The sequence below is a fragment of the Mustela nivalis genome, assembly GCF_964662115.1.
Source record: "Mustela nivalis genome assembly, chromosome: 18".
In the NCBI taxonomy this organism is placed as follows: Eukaryota; Metazoa; Chordata; class Mammalia; order Carnivora; family Mustelidae; genus Mustela; species Mustela nivalis.
This window is the reverse complement of record NC_139037.1, coordinates 711,338-733,291: the sequence shown is the minus strand read 5'-3', so window position 1 is coordinate 733,291 and position 21,954 is coordinate 711,338. Positions and strand designations below refer to the sequence as shown.

The 21,954-nt window shown below is 62.0% G+C and overlaps 1 protein-coding gene across 11 annotated transcripts in view; it reads left to right on the top strand.

Annotated features, from left to right (window-relative positions):
- ACSF3 (acyl-CoA synthetase family member 3) overlaps nt 1-20,704 on the top strand; it is a 48,613-nt gene extending 27,909 nt beyond the window's left edge. For 3 of the 11 annotated variants that reach the window (XM_082711481.1, XM_082711482.1, XM_082711480.1), the window contains exons 7-10: nt 7,555-7,681; nt 15,820-15,954; nt 16,608-16,719; nt 20,135-20,704. In XM_082711481.1, coding sequence (XP_082567607.1) covers nt 7,555-7,681; nt 15,820-15,954; nt 16,608-16,719; nt 20,135-20,303 — 543 coding nt within the window. In that variant the 3' untranslated portion in view covers nt 20,304-20,704. Of the gene's footprint in view, nt 1-7,554; nt 7,682-15,819; nt 15,955-16,607; nt 16,720-17,366; nt 19,967-20,134 lie in introns of those variants that run through there. The other 8 variants (XM_082711478.1, XM_082711476.1, XR_014305707.1 and 5 more) reach the window with 7 other exon arrangements.
- Nucleotides 20,705-21,954: the final 1,250 nt, after the last annotated feature.

Below are 21,954 nucleotides of genomic sequence, written 5' to 3'. Positions count from 1 at the left end.
CCCTGCTGTGCACAGCTCTGTCCGGCAGGAGTCGGGGTGCTGCAGACGCGGGCCCCCCACCTGGACGGGCCTCCTGCTCTGCCTCCACGGTCTCATCTGGCTTCTGCCCCCTCTCCCTGCGGGGCTGCAGTGAATCCCACGGCTGCCCGTGGGACCCCGTGCCTGTTTGCCGGGGTGCGTCTTCCGCAAGCCATGGCCGCCCGCCGGCTTCACCTTTAAAATACGTCTCTATCCATGTATTTGTCTTCCATTCGTTCACTCTCGAGAGAACCCAGTGCTCACCGGCAGCACCGGGTGCGTCAGCGGACCAGCGCCGCACAGCGGAAGGTCGCTGCTGGCCGTCACCCAGGAACATCTGCTGTGGCTGAGGCCGCAGACACGCCGCGCCGGGGTCCAGGCTGGAGCGGGGCGGCCTCAGCGAGCTCCGCTTCCCTCAATTTCCCCTTAAAAATCAAATATCTTGTTCATCCGTATGCAAGCTGTCACTGTGGTCAGCAGCCGGCTCAGCTGCCTCTTCTCCCGACGGCCACCAGCATCTCCCGGGCTCCCCAGCTGCGTCTCCTCCCGCCCCTGCCTGTCACTGCCGTCTGTCACAGCCACATGCCACCGGCTGCTGCCCGTGACCCACAGCAGGGCCAGGGCTGGGGCGGAGTGCCTGAGGGCCCGGCGCTGACCCTGCGACGGTCGGGGGCCGGCCACCAAACTGGCCCACAGAGGCCCTCACCTTGGACGAACAGCAGCCCGACAGCAGCCGTGCATCCCTGGTCTCTTGGGAGGCGGTGGGTTGACCCCCTCTCTAGCAAGAAACAGGTGGGAGGTGGCCCTGCCCCCAACGGGGGAGCTTCACGAGGAAGAGGAAGGCCGGTGGCCCTGACGTACCCCATGAACGTCTGCGGGCACTTAGCCACCCCGTGCCTCGCTGTTCCCGACAGCCAGGAACCCCTGAGAGGCTCCTTCCTGCCGTGGGCTTATCCTGCGTGGGTGTCCAGACCCTCCTGGTGCAGCCCACATCTGAGGCCTGAGGAGTGGGCAGCCACTCACCAGGACACAGCAGGAGCCCACAGCCAAGGAGAGGCCCACAGGCCCGAGACCTCTGCCTCGGGTTCTGTCTCTCCTCACTGGCCTCCGTGGTCCAGAGCCCCCTGCCCGCCGTCCCGTGCATCCTCCCACCACAGCCCCCCAGAAGCTTGGCGCAGACCCCTTGTCAGGAACGTGGGTGGGTGTCTGGGGCCTTGCCCGAACCTGCTGCTGATGGAGAAGACGACGGTCAGGCTGCTTGCAGAGGAGAAGGCTTCCTCCAGGCCTGGGGCTTCTCTAGCACGGCCCCTGGTCAGAGTATGATGGGGGGGCGCTCATGCAGAGGTGCGATGCCCAAAGACCAGAGGCCCCTATGAGAACAGCAGCTGCGTGTGTTGCCTGCCGGGCACCCAGGTCTGGCCCTCTGCCCCCTCCAGCCTGCACCCACATGTCCTTGGGAACAGCTGGGGTGCCCAGAGCTGCACACCTGCCCAGCCCTGCTCTCTTCCCAGCAGAGGTGGGTGTTAATGCTGAGTCCGTCGGAACCCCTGCTGGGCTCTGGCTCTGCTTGTGACCTGCTGGTCCAGGCGAGGGGTTAGTGTGAGCGGATGTTTGTGTTGTGCAGGATTCACGTCGCTCGTTTTTCTGGCAGTGTTCCCCTCAGATGGTCGTCTTCCCTCGTGGTATCACCGCTCTCCTGTCTCTGAAACTCATGAGCTTCAGCGAGTGAAATCAGATTGACCGTGTAGTCCAGGGTCTGTGCGATGAGTCGGGAGCGTAAGCCAGCATGTGACGGGGGGTATGTCTTTCAACCTTCATATTGCTGCTTGACTTCTCTCTCTCCCTGAAAAATAAAATGCTTTGTGTTTTTCCTTTGCGGGGCAGAGGTGCAAAAGAAAATGACAGTGTATCTTACTTTGTACTTGCTTTGCCTCGAGCCAAGGTTCCCTGGCAAATCGGGCAGGAATTAGGGGTGGTAGAAGTGTCTGTGTTTGTGGTGTTGGACCTGTGGCGGGCGTCACACGTTCAGCAGGGTCTGTACGCAGGTTGTATGCTCCCCATCGGTCTGTGTGTCTGGTTCTCCAACACCAGTCTTGACCACTGTGGATTCACAGTGAGTCTCAGAACGATGGTGCTATGCCACCAAGTTTATTCTCATTCAGTTGTCCTCGCCTCTCTAGTTACTTTGTCTGCCATACCAGCTTATTTTTAAAAGATTTTATTTACTTATTTGAGAGAGAAAGCAAGCATGAGCAAGGGGAGCGGCAGAGAGAGGCGCAGACTTCTGCTGAGCAGAGCCAAACGTGGGGCTCAATCCCAGGACCCTGGGATCATGACCTGAGCCGCCCAGGAGCCCCACCTGCCAAACCAATTTTATAAATAGCTTGTCTCTATCTATAAAAAGTCCTCTTGGGGGCACCTGGATGGCCCCGTCAGTTAAGCGGCTGCCTGGGGATCGAGTCCGCATCGGGCTCCCGGCTGTGTGGGGGTCCTGCTTCTCCTCTGACCTTCTCTCTTCTCAGAGAGGAGAAACAAATAAATAAAAATCTTTAATAAAAAGAAAAGTCCTCTTGGGATCTTGATCAAAATTGCATTAAATATGGGGTACCTGGTTGGCTCAAAACATCCAACTCTTGGTTTCAGCTCAGGTCGTGATATCGGGGTTGTAGGATCGAGCCCCACGTCAGGCTCCCTGCTCGGCGCAGAGTCTGCTTGAGGTTCTCTTCTTCCTCTGCCCCTCCCATCATTCACGTTCTCGTTCTCTCTCTCAAATAAATACATATTTTTTACGGTTGCATTAACGACGTGCCTGGGTGGCTCAGTCGTTAAGCGTCTGCCTTCGGCTCAGGTCATGATCTCAGGGTCCTGGGATCGAGCCCTGTGTCGGGCTCTTCTCCTTGGAAACCTGCATCTCTCTCTCTCTCTCTCTTTGTGTGTGTGTGTGCTCACTTTCTATCTCTTTCTTCCTCTCTCAAATAAGTAAATCTTAAAAAAAAAAATTAAAAAAATAAAATTGCATTAAACCTTAAATCAGTTTAGGGAGAATTAACATCTCCCCTATGCCGCGTCTCCCATCCATGAACATGGTATGCCTCCGCGCTCACTTAGGTCTGCTTTGCTGTGTGTCCCGCTGGGCTTAGAACCAGGTCCTTCTCTTGTCTCCTCCTCCCGCCGTCCTCTCCTTTCCTTCTTTTTCAGTCACGGCAGGTGTGGACTTTCCGGTTTGTTTTTGAACTGTTCATTGCTGGGTATGAAAATATAATCAGCTTTAGTATATTGGCTGCATGTCCTTTAGCAATCTTGTTAAATTCTCTTTTTAGAGTTAGAAGGGATTTTTGTAGGTTTTTTAGGACTTTTCATATCAACAGTCATGTTTTCTCCAAGTAGGAGTAGTTTTACTTCCTCCTTTTCAATCTGTGTGTTTTAATTTCTTCTTCTTGTCGTAATTGCCCTGATGATCCCAGTGTGATGCTGAGTGGGAAGAGTATTAAAAATAACATTGGCTGTAGACTTGTAGATTCCATTCTACTTACGATATGTTGAGTTCTTAGCATGAATGGATGAAACATTTTCTTTTTTTTCCTGGAGGAGGGGATAGGGGAGAGGAAGAAGCAGGCTTCCAAGGAGCAGGGAGCCCAACGTGGGGCTCAGTCTCACAGCCCTGAGATCATGACCTGACCCGAAATCAAGATTCGATGGTTATCCAGCTGAGCTCCCCTGGATGACGTATTTGCAGATGCTTTTTTACATCAACTGGTTTTTCCTCATTAGGCTGCTAATACAGTAAATCTCATTGGTTGATTTTCTAGTATTGAATCAGCCTCGCATTCCTGGGACATACCCCACTTGCTTGTGGTGTGTCATTTATTTTAGATGTCCTGGATTGGGTCTGCCAGCATTTCGCAGAGGGTGTTTGCGTCGAAGGTTTCCTTTTGTTGTGCTTCTTTGTCTTGTTTGGGTATCAGTAGTGCTGGCACCATAAAGTGAGTTGAGGATTATTCCCCCTCCTGTGCTTTCTGCATATAATTGGTATTACCTACTTACTGAAATGTTGACTAGAACTTACCAGTGAAACCGTCTGGGCCCAGAGGCTTCTTTTTTGGAAGATTTTAACTATGATTTCATTTTCTTTAATCGTTATAGGCCTATTCAGGTCCTTTAATGCATCTTGGGTGAATTTTGGTAGAGCGTGGTTTTTGAGAAATTGATCCATTTAAGTTGTTGGATTTTTGCACACAGTGTTTCTCGGTGTCTCTTTATTCGTCCTACCATGCCTGTGCAGTCTGAGGTGGCGCCTGCCCGTTTCCCTCGTGGACACTGTGCGGTCTGAGGGGGCGCCTGCCCGTTTCTCTCGTGGACACTGTGTGTCTTCTGCTTCTTTTGTTGTTACTCTTCCTTGTTGTTTATCTGTTACCAAACCTTTTTCAGAGAACTTGGTTTTGGATTCCGTGAGTTCTCTCTGTTACTCTCCCCTTTCCCAATTCGTGCATTTGCCGGCCAGATCTTCCTCAGCTGTGGGGGCTTGCCCCTCCCCCGCACAAATTCGGATGTCTTCGTTTCCATTCGGTTCAAACTATTTCCTAATTTTCTTACTTCCCTTAAGACATCTTGGACTCATGGATTATTTAGAAGCGTGTTGTCTGTTTTCCAAGTGTTTGGAGAGTGCTATCTTTCTGTTACTCGTTTTTAGTTTATTTCTGTTATAGTCAAAGCTTGTTGGATACAATTCCAGTTCCTTTAAATTTGTGAACGCGTGTGTGTGCCCCCAAACGTGGTCTTCCTGGTGGACACGCCTGCTTCTGGTAGTGCTGCGACACAGACATCAGGCCACGGACCGTGGTCGGTGCTGCCCGGTCCCACGGCTCCCTGAGCGTCGGTCCAGTTCTTAGGTGGGGGGTGGGGGGATATACGTGACCCCCCCACCATCATTGTCTGTTTCTGCTTTTGCATTTTTGCTGATGTATTTTGAAAGTCTCTTCTTGGTGAATGCACGTGTTTAATGGTTCTGGCGTGTCGGTGACCTAACTGTTCTGTCCTCAGTCCTTTGCTCGTATGTTGCCTTTGCCTGGTGTTGACAAAGCTGTGGTCAGTGTACTTTGCTCTGATTGGTGTCCGTGCTGTGCGTGGTCTTGTCCCCTTGCTTCTGACCTGCCTGTGGCGCTGCCCTGGAGGTGAGTTTCTCACAGACGGTGTAGGGTTGGATCACGTCCGGCTTTCCAGTCCAGTCCACAGTCTTCCAATTGGCGTGTCCAGAACAGTGCTCACATTTGACCCGGTGGTTGAGATGCTCGAACGTCTCCCGCCGCTGCGTGCTGCCCCCCACAGTAGCTCCCTCGGCTCCCCATCACTCAGCTGCCTGTTCAGGCCTCTCTGAACTCATTCCTCAGTGTTACACGGTCATTTGGTACTCGAGCTCCTAATCTTACACTCCTGGACGGGTTTTGTGGTTCTGGGGGCTGCGATACGTATTGAGATCTGCTTCGACCAGTCCTCACCAGTCCTGGAGAAGCAGAACTCCTACGGTCAGAGAGAAGACGTTCAGTGACCCTCGTTGGAGGTGGTGAGGCGGAAGGGACTCGGGACCCTGGGGAAGCTGTGGGCCCCCCGCAGCCGGGTTTCCCAGTTCTGAGTGCCGCACGGGCCCGTGGACGTTCACTCCCGAGCAGCGGGTGGGGTCAGTGGGTGGAGACTTGCTGAGGGGACACATCAGGGCTGAGTGGGGATTCTGGCTAAACCAACACACCAGGATCTCTTCTGAGGGCAGGCTGGGGTGATCAGATGTCCTCTGGGGGTGAGAGCAGATTTGAGGGTGACGGGGTATCAGGGTGGGGGAGCTCCTGCTGAGCCCGTGTTACTCACCCAAGTATTTACTGATTCTTACTTCATTTCTGAGTTTTCGTGTTAACTCTGGCACTGTTTCCCTTCTGAGGAACGTTCCCTGGTAATTCCTCGGCCGAGACCAGCTGGCCAAGGTTCTGTTGTTTCTTCTGTATCTACGGGTCTTTGTCTTTTCCTCCATCCAGAATGTTACTTTCTTCTTCTTTTGTTTTTTTTAGATTTTTATTTATTTATTTGTGTGAGAGAGAGAGAGCATGAGCCGGGGGAGGGGCAGAGGAGAGGGAGAAGCAGACTCCACTGAGCAGGGAGCCTGACGCAGGGCTCCATCCCAGGACCCCGAGATCATGACCTGAGCCGAAGGCAGACGCTTCACCAACGGAGCCCCCCAGGCGTCCCCTGTTCATTACTTACTCTGGATCTGGGATTCGGGGCTGATGCTTGGAAGTAGGTCCCCCATCTCCAGCAAGAAGATGGTCTCATGGGGCGCCTGGGTGGCTCAGTGGGTTAAGCCGCTGCCTTCGGCTCAGGTCATGATCTCAGGGTCCTGGGATTGAGTCCCGCATTGGGCTCTCTGCTCAGCAGGGAGCCTGCCTCCTCCTCTCTCTCTGCCTGCCTCTCTATCTACTTGTGACCTCTGTCAAATAAATAAATAAATCTTTTTTAAAAAAAAAAAAAGAAGAAGATGGTCTCACCTTGGCAGTGGATCAGACCAAGGGCAGCAGTGGGAAAAATAGGTGAAATCAAGTCTGGTTTGGTTGGGAAACACATCCTCCAGGCAGGCCGAATGGCGGGCACAGGGCTGGGCCCTGGCGCAGGGAGTGGGCTGCGGTGTCCGCGGAGAGCTGCAGGGGCGGGGCCGGCTCTGGTCTGCCGCTGGCTGTTGGCCTGGGAAGTGTGGCCTGCGTCCAGGCCTCAGACAATGAGCCCAGCAGTCCGACAGCCTTTTCGAAGGGATGGTTCTTCCCCAGAATAAGTTCATTCTCGGGGGGGAGCTGAGCTTCAGACCGGAGCGTCCCTGGCCTCTGTTTGGTCACCTTCGCTCTGTGTGAGGACGGGCTCCCGCAGGGCCTCTGCATGTGCACGTGCTCTGCGCCTTCTCCTGGCTTCGCTGGAGCCCTTCTCCGTTTCCTGTAAAGCCCCGTCTCCCTCCTGCGCTGCCCTGCCCTGTGTTCACAGCCGAGACGTGAACCCCCCGCCCCCACCGCTCCCCACGCGATCTGGACGCCCTCTGTCCCAGGCACCTGAGGCCGGCCCGTCCTCTCTCGCGTGGCTGCGTGCTCGGTTCCTTCTCCACAAGCAAAGGGACCACCTCCGGAAGGCCCCATGGGAGCCGCCGGGCCTCGGTGGGTGCTGTGGTGTCTGGCCACGTCCCCGAGCCTCCCCTGTGCCGTGGAGTGTGCAGGACACACGCCAGAAAGGGAGGCCTTCGACGCCAGGAGCTCAGTCTGAGAAGTGGACGGGCAGCTCGGATCCGGCCAGGCCCTGTGACATGGGTCAGCGGCTCCTGGCTTCGAGTCTGGAGGGTGAACACGGAGACACTCACTGCCGTGATGTCCGCCTGAGGTCTAGTGTTGAAGGATGCATTTTCAATCATTTCCAACGATGTGTCCAGTTTCCAAAGAGGGTGTGGTGAGGGGTCACGAGAAAGGCAGGTGGCGCCTCCCTCCTGAGAGGGGTCCACTGTCTCCCATGCTGCAGGTGACCCCGGGGTTCAAGGAGAAGGAAGGGGAGCTGTTGGTCAGAGGGCCGTCTGTGTTCCGAGAATACTGGGACAGACCAGAAGAAACGAGACGCGCCTTCACCGAGGATGGCTGGTTCAAGACAGGTAGGAGGGGCCTGTGGGGGCGGCCTGGGCACCCCAGGGTCTTCTGTCCAGGGCAGAGATGGCGTGGGATGCACTCTGTGTCTTCTGTCTTTGAGGCTGCCTCCTGCCCTGCCCCAGGGCCCCGCACCCTCTAGAAGGAGGGTCGCGACAGGGCCTGGATGTCGCGCGCCGCCCGGCCCTTCCCCCGCCTGCCCTGAGCCGCCGCTTTCTAAGTCGTCTCGCCCGTCCCCACCCCCAGGATCCAGGTCCTTCTGGCAGAATATGGTTTCTTGTTCTTTTGGGTCGTTTTCCGTTATTCTGCCCCAACACCCGGGGCCCCATGCGTGGTGTGCCAGCGGTCCCTCCCGGCAGGACCCAGAGCTGCTCAGGGTCCCCCGGCTCCCTCCTGGCCCCGGTGGTCCCGAAATGGGGACTTGGCAGCAGACGCTGAACGTTACGGTGGCAGCTCACTGAGAACGACCTCCCGGCCGGTCGGTGGTGGGGTTCTGGGCGGTTCCTCCTTTCTTCCCGCCCGTCTGTGTTAGTACGACTTCGTTGCTGACAGTGCGCCGTTGCACAGTCCTCTTCGGACAGTATTTTCCGAAAAGAGAGGCTTGCTTCATGCACCACCACGCGGCCCCACCGTCGAGTCCGCCTCCGTCCCTGTCCTGCGGGGCAGCGGGGGGCCGCGCGCCTCTCAGAGCGACGGCGGCGTGTTCCTTAGTCTCGCGGCCACACAGCATTTGCCCGGGCGCCTCGCTGGGCTCGGGTCGGCGTGGGAGATCCTGTGTCCCCTCTCCTCTGCTGCTGTCACAGTCCTGAGGTCACCGAGTGGCAGAGCAGGGACTCGTGGACCCCGGCAGTCTCGGGGTCTGTGACGGCTCCTGACACAGGTGAGGGTTTGGTTTGAAGGCGGCCGGTGGAAGGTCTTCCTGGTGGGGGTGTCAAGGACCCCCTTCCTGTCTCCCTGCCAGGTGGCACTGGGTCCACACATGGTGGTCCTGGCCAGTCCTGCGTCCGCCCCGTGGTCCCGGGGCATGTCTGGGGTTCTCGGCCCTGTGCCTGACAAGCGCGCGTCCCGGCAGCCGCTAGGGGCGGTGTCCAGGCTGCCCGTCCCTCCATGCCGGGCACAGGACGCGGGCACGTGGTGGTTCGGGAGGGCTAGCAGTGTGGACGTGTGTCAGCCTTCAGAGCAAGGCTGGACCTTGGGAACCTGACGGGGGAGCAGTGTTCTGGGGTCAGGCCCCGGGAGCCCTGGTCCCGTTCTCGGGACATCCTGTCCCTGTGCACGGGTGCGGGCAGCATGGGAACACCCCCAGCTGGTTTCCCTGGTGAGCACAGCGTTCCTGTGAGCCGGGCTGGCCGCGGGCCTCTCTCCGTCGTGCGGGTTTGGATGTCCCTCCCGCAGCCTCTGAGTGGTCCCAGTGTGCAAGCCCGACTTGCTTTGTGCCCACCATCTTTTATTTTTAAATTCAGATAAAAGGGTTTTTCGTTACGGGCACGGGACTCCAAGCCCTGTGGATTCGCTGGTCGCAGCTCGCTGGCGCCCTATGGCCCCAAGGCCAAGTGCGGGGCTGTCCGCATGAGAACGTTCATTCGCTGCTGCCGATGCATGTTTGAGCTGGAAAGGAATGGCGTGCATTAATTATTGTAAAGAGATGTCTTTAGGAGAAAATGATTTGGAAATTCAGTTTAATTTCATTGTAATGCGCCACAGACAGGAAGGGAGCGTGTGTGTTTAATTGGCTCTCGGGGGTGAGGCCTGGAAGCCGTGTGCCTTTGTCACAGGCCATTAGCGACACGGGCTGCATAATGTGCGGGCGCAATCAGCTCGCAGCTGCTGCTCCTGCAGGGAGACGCGATATTAAGTAGAAATCAGGATAAATTAAACTTAACCCTTTCCCTGGCCAGCCCCTCCTGCCACAGGATTCTGGCGGGAGCCGGAGAGCTGCTGCCGGGGGGCGTGGGGGAGGGCCTGGCCCGCCTCGGGACGAGGGCAGAGAGGTCACCGGCCAGTCCTGCCCGCCCTGCTCCGCCGCCGTCCCCTCCTTCCCCAGATGCACAAGGAGCCCCTCGGAAAGGCCCCAGCAGTCCTGGCTGCTGCAGAGGAGACCCACCGTCACCTCCAGAAACTCTGCCGAGCGCCACAGGCATCTCCTCCCAACCCTGACTCACGGGCACCGCAGCGCCCCGGAGAGAAGCCGTTCGACACACGCATGGCCGCAGCGCTAGCCCAGGGCAGTGGGACGGGGATTCCGGGCGCCCTCAGCCCTCAACTCTTTTTGTTGACCTTGCTGCCAGAGCAGAGGACAGAGGTGGGGCTCAGGACAGAGGTGAGGCATGAGGATGCGAGCACGGGGTGGAGGTGACACGGACGGGAGGACTCGGAGGCGCGGGCACGGGACGGAGGGGGACCGAGTGAGCAGATGTTACAGTTCCTGCTGCCGTTGAGGCCTCCCGCCGAGCGGTTCTGTGTTAAAGACCTGGCTGAGGGTCAGGACGCAGACAGCCTGTGACTTCCTCTAACGATGCTCCGTTGTCCACTGTCTCGCGTCAGGACGTGGCCTGGTGAACGGCTCGCCTGTTCCACGTCGGTGCCCTGGTGGAGGGGACAAGGGTGGGCGGCGAGGACCCTGGGAGAAGCCGCTAGAGCATCACGGATTCCTGCCTTCTCCACGGCACGCACGGGACGTCCCTCCCAGAGCCCGGCATCCCGGAGACTCGGCACAGCGACCGAGGGGACCCTGGCGGGCGTCGGCGCTCCAGAGCTCTCCAGAACCGTGTCCCCGTGGCTCGCTCGCGGGGCCCGGGCAGCCCTGGGGGGAACGGCAGAGGCGACCGGCAGATCCCCAGGAAGCAGAGTAGCTGGCCGTGAAAATACGTAAGACACGGTCTCACTTCCTCACGACGAGCGAGAGAAATACAGAGACAGAGATGGACTCCTGTTACCGAATTTATTCTTTTTTTTGAAGATTTAATTTATTTGAGAGATCACAGGCAGAGAGGCAGGCAGAGAGAGAGGAAGGGAAGGAAGCAGGCTCCCTGCTGAGCAGAGAGCCCGATGCGGGACTCGATCCCAGGACCCTGAGATCATGACCTGAGCCGAAGGCAGCGGCTTAACCCACTGAGCCACCCAGGCGCCCCCTGTCACCGCATTAAAAGATCCTGACTGTGAGGCAGCTGCGTTCCCTCTGCAGGTGGGCCGTGGGTCAGGAGTGTTTCCGGGACCCCATCACAGGGGCAGCCGAGAGGCGGGCAGAGCCAGGCACGGACATCCGCGGTGTCACTTGTGAAGTGCGAGGCAAGACCCCTGCGCCCAGCCGTGGGGGTTGCTGCCCGTGTTGGGAGGTGTCCGGCCGCAGGGTTTGGGAGGCCTTTAGAAACCGGGTCCCAGAGAGTGACAACGGGAACGGGTGACATCTGTGAGCGTGCTGGGCTCCCGCAGCCACCGGCCGCGGTCACCTGAGGGAGGACCCCTTCCTTCCCTGGAGCTCTCCGCCCTCCTTCCGTGAGCACCGCTGCTCTCAGGTCACAGTGGGCACAGGCTGGGCTGACATCACGCCTCCCCGACAGACGCGGTGTCTGCTCTGCTCCCGCCCTGTCTGGCCGCAGCTGAGGCTCTGCTTTCCCTCTCTGGTAGGAGGGCTTCCATCTTGGCTGGTGAGTCACAGTTAGGAACTGGGCCACGGGCTGCGTGTTCGCAGGTGTGGGTGCGTGGAGGGCACAGCCGTCATGCCCCATGCGCCTCACTGACCCAGGAGGCAGGGTCGCCCCTGCAGGGACGCTCGGCGGGACCGGTGGTGCAGCGCGCACGTGGCCAGGCCGCTGTGCCCGCAGGTTGGGGCGGGGCCGTACTGTGTCGTCTGGCGGCAAAGTCCTTTGTTTCCCGGGCTCCTCTGCCCTCGTGAAGCCGGTCTTGGACCCGCAGGAACGGGCCTCCGTGTGCGGTGACGCGGTGCCCAGTGGTGACGAGACCGCGTTCCCTCTGCCGACATCAGGCTCCAGCTGTGCGCGGGCTGGCTCCCGTGGTCGCCGCACCGTCCCTCGTCGGTCCCAGGCCCCTGGGCGCAGGGGGAATGGGCGGAGGCCCAGTGACGTGCGTGGCCGGAAGAGCCGCTGGTTTTCCCAGCTTGAGAGCAGTAGCTGCTCACACCCATCCTCCCCTCGGAGGGGCCACGCTTCGTGGGTCCAGTGCCATGTATGTACCGTGAGGCCCGAGGCTCCTGGGGACCGGGTCCTTCTGTCCTCTTGTTTCCCTGAGGGCCACCCTGCCTGCTTGGGAGTCCCCTGTGCTCGCCGCCCCACCAGGCCCCTCTGCAGCTGCCTCCTGCCCTTCTGCTCCGGAGCCTGGGGCTGTGTCCCGAGGAGCCTCCTGACGGCAGGCGTGTGGGTATGCGCTTCAGGGGGGTGTGTGTCCCGTAGTGTCTTTGCTCGGCAGGCGAGGTAGACTCCAGGGTTAGAAACCCTCCTTATCCGTTGCCCGCTTCCGCGGCCCCGTCCTTCCTGGCACCATACGACCTTTCCCTCCAGGAACATTGGGAGGAGAATTTTCTCATTCCGAGTCCACATCGGACAAGCCGAGCGCCTTGGTTGCTCTGACTCTGACGTCCGTCCTGCTGCCAGCACACTACAGCCTGCGGTCCTGGGAGCCATTCGGCTGATTCTCTGCCCTGCAGAGCCTGGCCGTCCCCCAAGGGCTGAGAGCGGGAGGGACACAGGGGAGGCCGAGCTGCCCCATGGCCAGGGGGAGCCGACCCAACACGAGCTGCCCCCGACCTGCCCCCTGTCCCCCAGCCCTGTGTGGGGGCGATGCCAGGAACAGCCTGTGCCAGGCTCGCGGGGCCTACGGGGCCTGACGTGCAGGCTCAGACGGGAGGGCTGGGTTCTCAGCTGCCGCCCTGCACCCCCGTTTCCGCCCCAGAGAGCAGGGCGGGTGTTTCCCAGCAGGCATGGGGTGCTGACCCCTGGCGGACAGATGACCTCAGTGGCGCAGGAGTAGGCCTCAGAGCAGGGGTTCCTGTGCGTGCTTCTGGGTGCCGAGTTAGCGCAGAATCCTTCCTGAGACTCGTGGCGTCGTCGTGTGTGTACAGACACTGGCGTGACTCAGCTTTGGGGGACCCCCAGGGGAGGCAGAGACTTCTCCACAAACCGAACAGCGGTTTCTTAACGTGTTTTCTTTGCGATCGGGAGACATTCGCTGGCAGATGCGGGTGGCGAGCTGGACAGCCCTGTGCACCCCCATCCCTCTGCCCAGTGTCCACATCCTCGTCACCAGCACGACACCAGAGCCCATGCTGGGGCTCATCCCGGGCCCACCAGCCTGACACGCGTGTGCCCAGCTGTGTGCGCTCACTGCCCTCATCAGGTGTGCGTCCGTGCTGGTTTGCGGCCTCGCTTCTGTCCCCTCCGCCCCCGTTGCTTGTGCAGAGAATGGCCTGAAGACAGACCCTACAAGCAGACCCTCTGGGGACGGGCCTCTTCCCTCTATCACTCCCTTGAGATCATGTCCCCTGGCCGGGGCTCTGTGTGCCACACCCGATCTCTCCTGAGGCAGACGCTCCGGGAAAGCACGGGACAGGCTCCCTGGAGGAGTTCCAGCCGTGTGGCCTGCGGCGGTCGGAGCAGGCTGGGTGTCACTGCCCAAAACAGGGCCCTTGGGTGCCGCCGGCCGGGCTCAGCTCACATCTCCCCAGCTGCAGGGCCAGACGCTGGCCACAGGGCAGGCGACTTGGTGTCCCAGGTGAGGCAGGTTCCTCCATCCCCAGGCCGGACCTCAAGTGCATCACATGGCGGCAGAGGGAAGGCTCGGTCCCCACGGGAGCCCGGGGCGGGTGTGCTGGTCAGGGAGTATCCCGCCTCCTCTGAGCATGTGTGTATGTGGGTCGGGGTGGCCATCGCGCCCCTGTGTCTGGGAGGCAGTGTTCCTTCCTGCTGCGGGTGGCAGGCGCCACCAGGCCCACGGAATCCATGAGGACTACCAGCTCCTCCCCTGATGCTGTAGCACATCTGTCCCACTCTCCTGCTCTGCTCAGTTTCCCTAGAACCTCCCCACATCCCTGCGCTCAGGGCTCTGTCCCGCTGGGGAGCACGGCAGGTGGCCGGCCGGTCGCACCCAGATGTCGGGCTCTGCACGCACGGCCCCCACCCTTGCTGCCCAGAACCCCTCTTTCTGAACCCTGTCCCGGCCCTGAGCACGTCCTGCCCTCCAGAAGTGGGCTGCCCGTGGGTTAGAGACTCATGGGAGTTCGAGGGACAGCGCAGGCCTTCAGCCATCGTCTCTGCTGGGATTTAGCATCCAGCAAACAGAGCAGAAGGGCCAGGAAAGGCCGTTGAGGGCCCTTGTCTCCGGGGCATCGAGCAGCCTTGCGGACTGGGCCTCGGTTCCGAGTGTGTCCCCTGATCAGCCTGCACACCCCTCCCCCGCAAGGTCCTGCGCTCAGAACTGAGGTGGCCGGCCTCTCTGGGTCTCCAGGCAGTGTGGAGAGGGGTCCCCGGAGAGCAGGGCAGGCCCACCAGGGGAGGTGAGCCAGAGCCAGCCACCTCCTCTCCTGGCGGTCAGGGCAGGCCTGGAAGAAAAGCCTGGGGGGCAGCTGCCGTGTTGGGGAGGTGCCCCCAGCCTCAGCAGCCGTGAGCTGGGCAGTGCGGGATGTCGCGGGCAGGACCGGAGACGAACCTGAGCCTGGGGCAGGGTCCCTCACCCAGTAGGGTCTCTGGGTGAGCGGAGGTGCTGGGAGCAGGGCCAGGAAAGCCCTGGAGGGACCCGGGGCTGGTGCAGTGTCTGTCCAACAGCACGAGCCAGTGACAGCTTGGATTGGGCCCATCGGTGCCTTTAAGGAGCAGGTGACTGGCGGTCAGGAAGCTCTCGGGGGTGCACACAACCGTCCAGTGGGGAGGGGACGCAGCCAGAGCAGGGGCTGCACCCGGCTATAGGGAGCACAGTGGGCCTCGTGACACCCACAGCAGGTCGCCCACCCCACTCCTCCCTGCAGCCCGCACCCCTGCAGCCTTCCCGCCGGCCACCCCGTCAGGCCGTCCTGCGGCCACAACGCCCCTGAGGCACTTGCAGCATCTCCGGTTCCCTTCGCCTCCTGTCAGTGAGAGAACCCGCCACGCCCGTGGCCTGTCCTCTTGGAGCCTGGCCCTCCCACACCACGATCAGTGAGCCGGCCACCTGCCCACATACCGCGTCTGTCTGGTTTAGTAGACCGGCTCGTGCCCGGGGAGCGGCGGGTCAGGGAGCGGCAGGTGATGGATGGTGCCTTCCTGTGTGGGTGCCGTGACTCGTGATGAAACCCCAGCTGTGTCCCAGCTGATGACCCAGTGCTCGGGCCACGGGAGCACAGGTGGGCAGTGCCAGCTGTTCCCAGGGGCCCGGCGGGGTGGCTGCACGGGGCATGTCCGTGTGCACACGGCCACACGCACACATCCATACACGGGTCCACACGCATGTCCACGTGCACACGTCCACGTGTGTCCACACACACACTCAGGCCGGCCGCCCCTGCACCCTCCCTGCTCTGGGCTGGGCCCCGCTGGCCCCTATCCCACTGACCATCCCACTGCCCAGCATGGCCTGGAATAGGCCCAGTTGGGCTTCCAGGGAGGCCAGCATGCAGGGAAGCCCGGTGGGAAACCACACCGTGAGTGCGGAGGGACAGGAGGGCTTCAGAGAGTCCGTGGGACTGCTTGTAGCCCGGGAGACCCCACGAATTGGGGGGGGGCTGCAGTGAGGTTCTCTCCACGGGGACGCTGCCATGACCGGGACCCCACAGTGGGCTGGCGGGAGCCGCCGACTCCTCTCTGTTGCACGGGCCTGAGAGGGCCGGAAGGGACCGAGCTGGGGGGTGACAGCGCGGCTGTCCTACCTCGGAGCCCTGGTCTCCACTCCGTCAGCCGCTGGGGACCCTGCTGCCTGCACAGAGCCGTCCACGGTCAGACCCCAGGCTGAGGTCACAGCCGGTGATCCTCATGCTTGCTGCCTTGTCCCGAAACGGCCCACGTGCCCTGCCGTCCCAGCCCGGGTCTCCGTGTGGGGGTGTCGGTGCCGCAGACGCGGGCAGCCGGCCTGTGACAGCGGGGACGCTGCTTCCACGCGTGGGCCCCTCGAAACAGGCGGGGCCCCGGGACGCACGTCTTGCTGACCAGAGCCCTGTCCTCAGGCGACACGGCAGTGTTTAAGGACGGCACCTACTGGATCCGGGGCCGCACGTCCGTGGACATCATCAAGAGCGGTGGCTACAAGGTCAGCGCCCTGGAGGTGGAGCGGCTGCTGCTGGCGCACCCCAGCATCACAGGTGCGTGGCCCCCAGCCCCGTGGCAGAACACCCCAGCATCACAGGTGTGTGGCCCCCAGCGCCGCGGCAGGGACCCCGACGACCAGCTGGCTGCAGAGCCCCCGTCCCGGAAACGCTCCAGGCGCTCCTCCAGCTGTGCTTGCTTGTAGACACACCCGGCAGGCGACTCGCCCTCGGGCTTCACCCAGTGGGGACCCTCCACCTGCCGGCTGCATGCCCCCACCTCGGCACTGTGGCCAGGGTCCCGGCCTGACCTCAGCAGCACCGGCCTGCTCGCTGTGACCGTGGGCTGAGCCCCCTGCCTGTGCCAGAGTGGGAACTGGTGCTTGCCGGTCCAGGACGCATGGGGCCTACCCAGACCTGCCCCGACCTCAGGTCGCAGGCTGATGACCCTGGAGAGGGCAGAGGCTCCCCCACAGGGCTCACTGGTTGTTGTCACCACCCCTGGGCAGTGCAGGGAGGGCAGGGACTCAGGAAAGCCAGCCCCCACCCCGAGCTCCACCTGGGAGACACGCGGGGATCAGGGCTCGCCCCGTCCTCGGGAGGACCAGCTGTGCTGAGCCCATGCTGACCCCACCCCGTGGGCAGTCCCCAGGCCGTGGTGGTCAGCCCCCAGGCCGTGGTGGTCAGCACGGCCTCCCCTCTGTCCACAGACGTGGCCGTGATTGGAGTTCCAGACATGACGTGGGGCCAGCGGGTCACTGCAATAGTGACTCTTCAAGAGGGACACTCCCCATCCCACACGGAGCTCAAAGAGTGGGCAAGGTAGGGGCAGGCGGGGGCACTCGTGGGGCTGGAGGAGGGGGCGGGGAGACGCACTGTCCCGGGGTCGGGATTGGCGGGGGTGGGGTGGGGAGGACTTGGGTCTTGCCGCTGTCTATCTCAGGGTCAGGGGGTGCCTGGAGGTCAGATGACACGTCACATTCCCAAGGCTGCCCCCAACACACAAAGGGCTGCAGGGAAGCCGTGTAATGATCACCAGGGACAGAGAGCCAGGACCACAGGGTGGGCGGCCCAGGCACAGGACAGGGGCACAGGGTGTTCCCCCGGCTCTGGGAGGAGCCCACAGGCACAGAGCCTCACCTACCCACCCTGTGCTGAACATGGCCGTTGGGAGCTGGGGCCACAGCTCTCCCCTGGCCTGCGCCCCCACCGCACCGTCCCATCACCGTGCGTCCCTGCGGGCTCAGCTTCGTCTGACGTTAGACCGTCCCCAGGCCTCTGTGCCCACGCGCCGTGGCTCCGAGGCTTTCTCCATGTGCCAACACCCAGAGGCTCCCTTCCCGTGCCTGCGGTTCCCCACGGTCAGTCACGCCAGAGCCCAGAGGATCGTGGGGGTGGGGGCTGCGGGCAGTGTGGCCATGGTCCCAAGCTCAGGACGCAGTAATGTCCCCCAAATTCTTGATTTCCAGTCTGGGAAGTTTCTGCTTCCTCTGCTGTCTCTCTGCACCCCTCCTTCCCAACGTGCCTCCCTCCTTGGTGCTGAAGGTATTTTGGGTTCGTCCAGCACGATTCCGCAAGGAGCAGAAGCCCTTGTTCCGTGAGGGCCAGCGTGGCTGCGTGATGCGCTCCGCTGGGTTTGCCGACGCACACTGGGAGCAGGACTTCCACGGAGGAGGGTATACTGGTCGCCGTCGCAGTTTCAATGAAACGCCAGTCACCAGTGTGGAGCTGTCCGCCGAGAGTTGGGGTCCGGTCTCCGGCAGCCCGTGCACACGGGTCAGGCTTGGGACCGTGGCCACAGGAAGACCTGAGGCGGGTACTCTGTGCGCTTGGGGTGGGGGCAGGCGACACCCCTAAGAGGTCAGGGCCAGCGGCTGACTGCGGTCTCCAGGACTGTCCCACAGTGAGGCCGACGTCCAGGCTTCTGTGCCCTCAAGCCAGGCAGCCGCTGGGCAGCGACGCCGAGGCCACACAGCCCGTGGTGGGGCAGGTCCACCTCTCGGACGTGGCCCTTAGTGAGTGGCCCTCCCTGTCGGCTCTGTTCTCCCACGTTTTTCCTTTCTGACGAGTCCTTACTCAGCCGGTGCTCTCCAGGCCAAGAGTCGGAGGCTTAGGCCACATGTCCCTGCGAGGCAGTGAGTGAGGCATAGAGCAGGACAGCAGCACGTCTGTGCCCGGGACGCGGCCCACCCACTACCCTCTCTCCCCGAGATACCAAGTCCGAAAGGGACGTGGGGTTTACACCCAAGGAGGAATCCGGGATGCATGGTCTTGACCCACAGTTGATGTCTGATGAGCCCCCAGAGGAGTGGTGGGCTTCGGCTTAGCGACTGTGTGCAGGCCGCCCGTCCTCCCCGGAGAGCACCTGCTCTGCGGCCCGCGGCCCTGGGAAAACCGCTTTTCCCCAAACGGCTCCGCTCTGCCACTCGCTGAGCTCGGCCCTTCACAGGCGCCCCGGGCGTCCCTGGCGTCTGCCGTGCGAACACGTTCTGGAAATGCCGGGCCCCCGGCCATCCCTCCGATGCTTCTCCATCACTTTCTAACTCCTGTGGCTTTCGTCCCTTTTCCCAGAAGCGGCCGCGGTTAGGGTTCCTAACGCCGGGCTCTCACGTATAGCCCCCACCTGCGCAGGCCGCCCGCCTCCGCGGCTCTCCCCCGACGCTCGCCTCTTTCCTAGCATGGCTGGGCCTGGAACAGACTCTCCCGCTTATCGAGAACAGCCGATCGGCACGTAGCTTCTGCGTGGTGCGTGTCCTGTCCCGGGTTCTTGCAGGGACGGAAGCTGCAGGGAAGGACATGGGGAAAATCACAAGGGAGACCGAATGCACTTTCAGTCCTCTGCGGGGTTTATCAAAAAGTCTCCTCGTAACCGATTCACGTGACTCAAACCGGCGTGTTTCTGCCCCCGCGTCGTCTCTCCAAAAGGGTTCAGTCCCCAGGAAATGACGTGTGTCCCAGCCTGTGCCCCCCGGGCCCGGGTTCCTCGGCAGCTGGCCGCTCATTTCTGCTGCCGGGCCTCCCGGGGACTGTCGGCATCTCTGTCCGAAAATGCCTTAAGTTTGGCCTCATTCTTGAGGGCGCTTGGCCCAGGCCAAGGGGAACGGCGCTCCGCTCACCAGACCGCCCAGCACGGGGCTGGCAGAGTCTCGGGGCTCCTGCCCTGGGCCCTGGCGTCGGCTTGCTGCTGCCGCGGGGGAAGCACACATGCCTGGACACACAGGGTTTGGGCAGCGAGACCAGGGCGCTCCGAGGGGCTGTTTCTTAATGCCAGCTCTGTGCCACCAGAGTCCCTTGGACAGTCCCGTGGCTTATCCTGCCAAGTCCAGCCCAGTCCTCCCCTGTGTGCCGCCGGCTGTTTCCCGTAGCTGCCGACACCATGGGTGGGGGCACCCTCTGCCCTGACGAGCCAGCACCTGAACCCCAAGCCGCTCCCCCCCCCCCGCCCCCTGTGCTGGCCTGAGCCGCTGCCTTTAGCGCAAGCCGCCCCAGGCTGACGATGCCTTGGGGATGCCTTCCGCAGGCTGTTGCTGATGTGCGGGTCGGTGTGCGTGTGGACCCCGCCCACGAAGGGGAGGAGCACCCGGCAAGGACGGGAGAGTCAGGGTCTCTGTCACCGCCCACGGTGAGCTCACCACAGTGCCGCCCTGTGGCCGAGCTCGCCCCCACAGTTTGCGGGCGGGAAGGCCACACGCACCGGCCGACCCCAGACTCAGCACTGCCTGGTGGTTTGGACGGGGCCTCCCGAGAAAACCAGTGCCTGCCGCCTAAGGAGGTGTTTCCAAGTAGAGCCTGGGGGTGGTCAGACCCGTCCGCGGGGCCCCTCGCCAGAGAACACACCATCTAACAGGGCCCCCGTGGCACAGGCAGCAGAGCAGCTGTTGGACCAACACACTAGCCTCATCCACTGCTCAGCACGGGGCTCCGTGGGGAGTGCTGCCCCAGCCCACGGGACAACCAGCCCAGGGCTCTGTCCACCTGCCTGCTCCCCGCATCTGGCCGCGGCCTGCTGTTGTGACAGCCAGAGTGGGACCTGCTCTTCCATTCCAGGAGGCCTGGCCTCTGCCCATGGGTGGGTCTGGAACACGGGCCGCCACCTCTCCGTGTTCGCGTCCACAGCAGCAACACAGAGCGGGCACGGGACATGCGTAGGCTTCGGGGCCCCGGGGGATGAGGATGCTTATCCGGGAGCTGTCCAGGCCCCTAGTGCCGGATGCTCAGAGGCTGCTTATCCCCACAGGGGTGTCCTGGCCCCGTATGCTGTGCCCTCGGAGTTCCTGCTGGTGGAGGAGATCCCGCGGAACCAGATGGGGAAGATCAACAAGAAGAACCTCGTCAGGCAGTTCTACCCGGGTGACCAGGGCGCCCCGAGGCCGGGCACCAGTGAGCCAGCATCCCCTTTAAGCTAGAGGCCTCCCGCAGAGGGAACGGAGTGGGGCCGACCGAAGCGAGGGCACGGCGAGGCCTCGTCAGCCCAGGCTGGCTTTCGGTCGGACCTCTGCTCCATCCCACCCCACGCTGGCGCCGGGCCCCGTGCGCCGTCTGCCGGCCAGGCCCCGTGGTGCCCAGCGGTGTCCCCGAGGGCAGCAGGCCTCCCAGCAAAACTCAGGAAACTGTCCGCACCACACCCACTCCACGTGGCCGGGCTTCCAGCTCCCGTGGCCTTCCTCGTGGTACCTAGACCCACATGCCACTGGGGGAAACCAGGTCGAGCCGTGCAGGGTCCTCACTTAATCCCGCTGATCTGACATTGTATCTCTCAGTGCTGAACATTTTGATTCCCAAAAATATTACGTAATTATTTGGTTTATGCTATGATTTTTATCAAGTTTCAAAACAAATAGTCGTCGTCTTCGGCTGGGGAGGTGACAGAAGGACCTTGACTCCTCTTTGGGACACGCGTGTCTAAGGACCAGAACGCAGCCCCCTTCCCGCACCCGTGCGGCCACACGTCACAAGGCTCCCCCGAGGCTCCCCCGGGCCAGGCTGGCCTCCCCCCACACACATCCAGGCTCCCTGCGGGCACAACCCTTTCTGTCAGCCCCAGGCCCTCCTGCCCTCCACTCCAGCGCACAGCCAGGCACAGGGGCCCTGGGGATGGGCCACGGTGACTCCGGTCCGCCTGGAGGGGTCCTGCGGGGGTGTCCGCCGCCCACTCACCCCAGGGCTGAGCCTGTTGGAAGGTGGTGGCGGGTCCAGGGTGCCTGCATGTTGCCTGCTGGGAGCGGAGACGGCCTGTGGGCCTGGCATGTCCAGATGGGGGGTGTCCACACTCACACAGGTAGCCCCAGGGCAGCCAGAGCTGGGGCCCACAGGGTGGGGAACCGGCCCGAACAGCGCCATTGCTGCCTCGGTCTCCCTGATCATGACTTGAGGCTGGCTTTTCTGGCTCTGACCAAGGACTGAGGACCTCGCTTCCCTGGGGCCCAGTCCCTTGAGGCTGGAGACCCCAGCACGGCCTCCCGTGGGTCAAGACCTCCTGGCCCCTCCAGCTCCCTCACAGGCCGTGCCAGGCAGCCCTGAGGCTGGTGATGGGACTGGGGCAGCTGAGGGTCAGCGCAGGCCCGGCTGCCGTGCCCCACTGACCTCTTCCGTGTCTGCTCAGCTGCGGGCCCGCCGGGCCTCGTATGTTTAGTTTCTTGGGGCCACATGAGCCGTGCAGGGTTCCTGGTGGTCAAGGATTCACCCAGGTGCGTGGCTAGCCCCCGGCCACGGTGTCCACATTCAGATCCTTCTGTGTCTGCCGTCTGCGTCTACTTCCTCCCGTGCTGCTCCCAGATGGACGTCTGGCCGGCTGGGAGAAGTCCTCCGTGCTGGGCCCTTGGGGTCAGGACAGATGCCCCTGGTGTCGGGGTGGGGGTGGAGGCCTGGGGACTGGACGCTCCAGGTGTGTCTGTGGGCAGAGTGGCCTGCCACCGTGGCCCCAGCCCATCCAAGTGAGGCTGGGACACCACCCCCGAGCCCCCTGTGCCCCGAGGGGCGAAGTGGGAGGGCTCCAAGGCCCACAGAGGGCGGGTGGCGCTGAGAGCCAGGTCCTGGGGCGTGAAGGCTGGCCTTGCC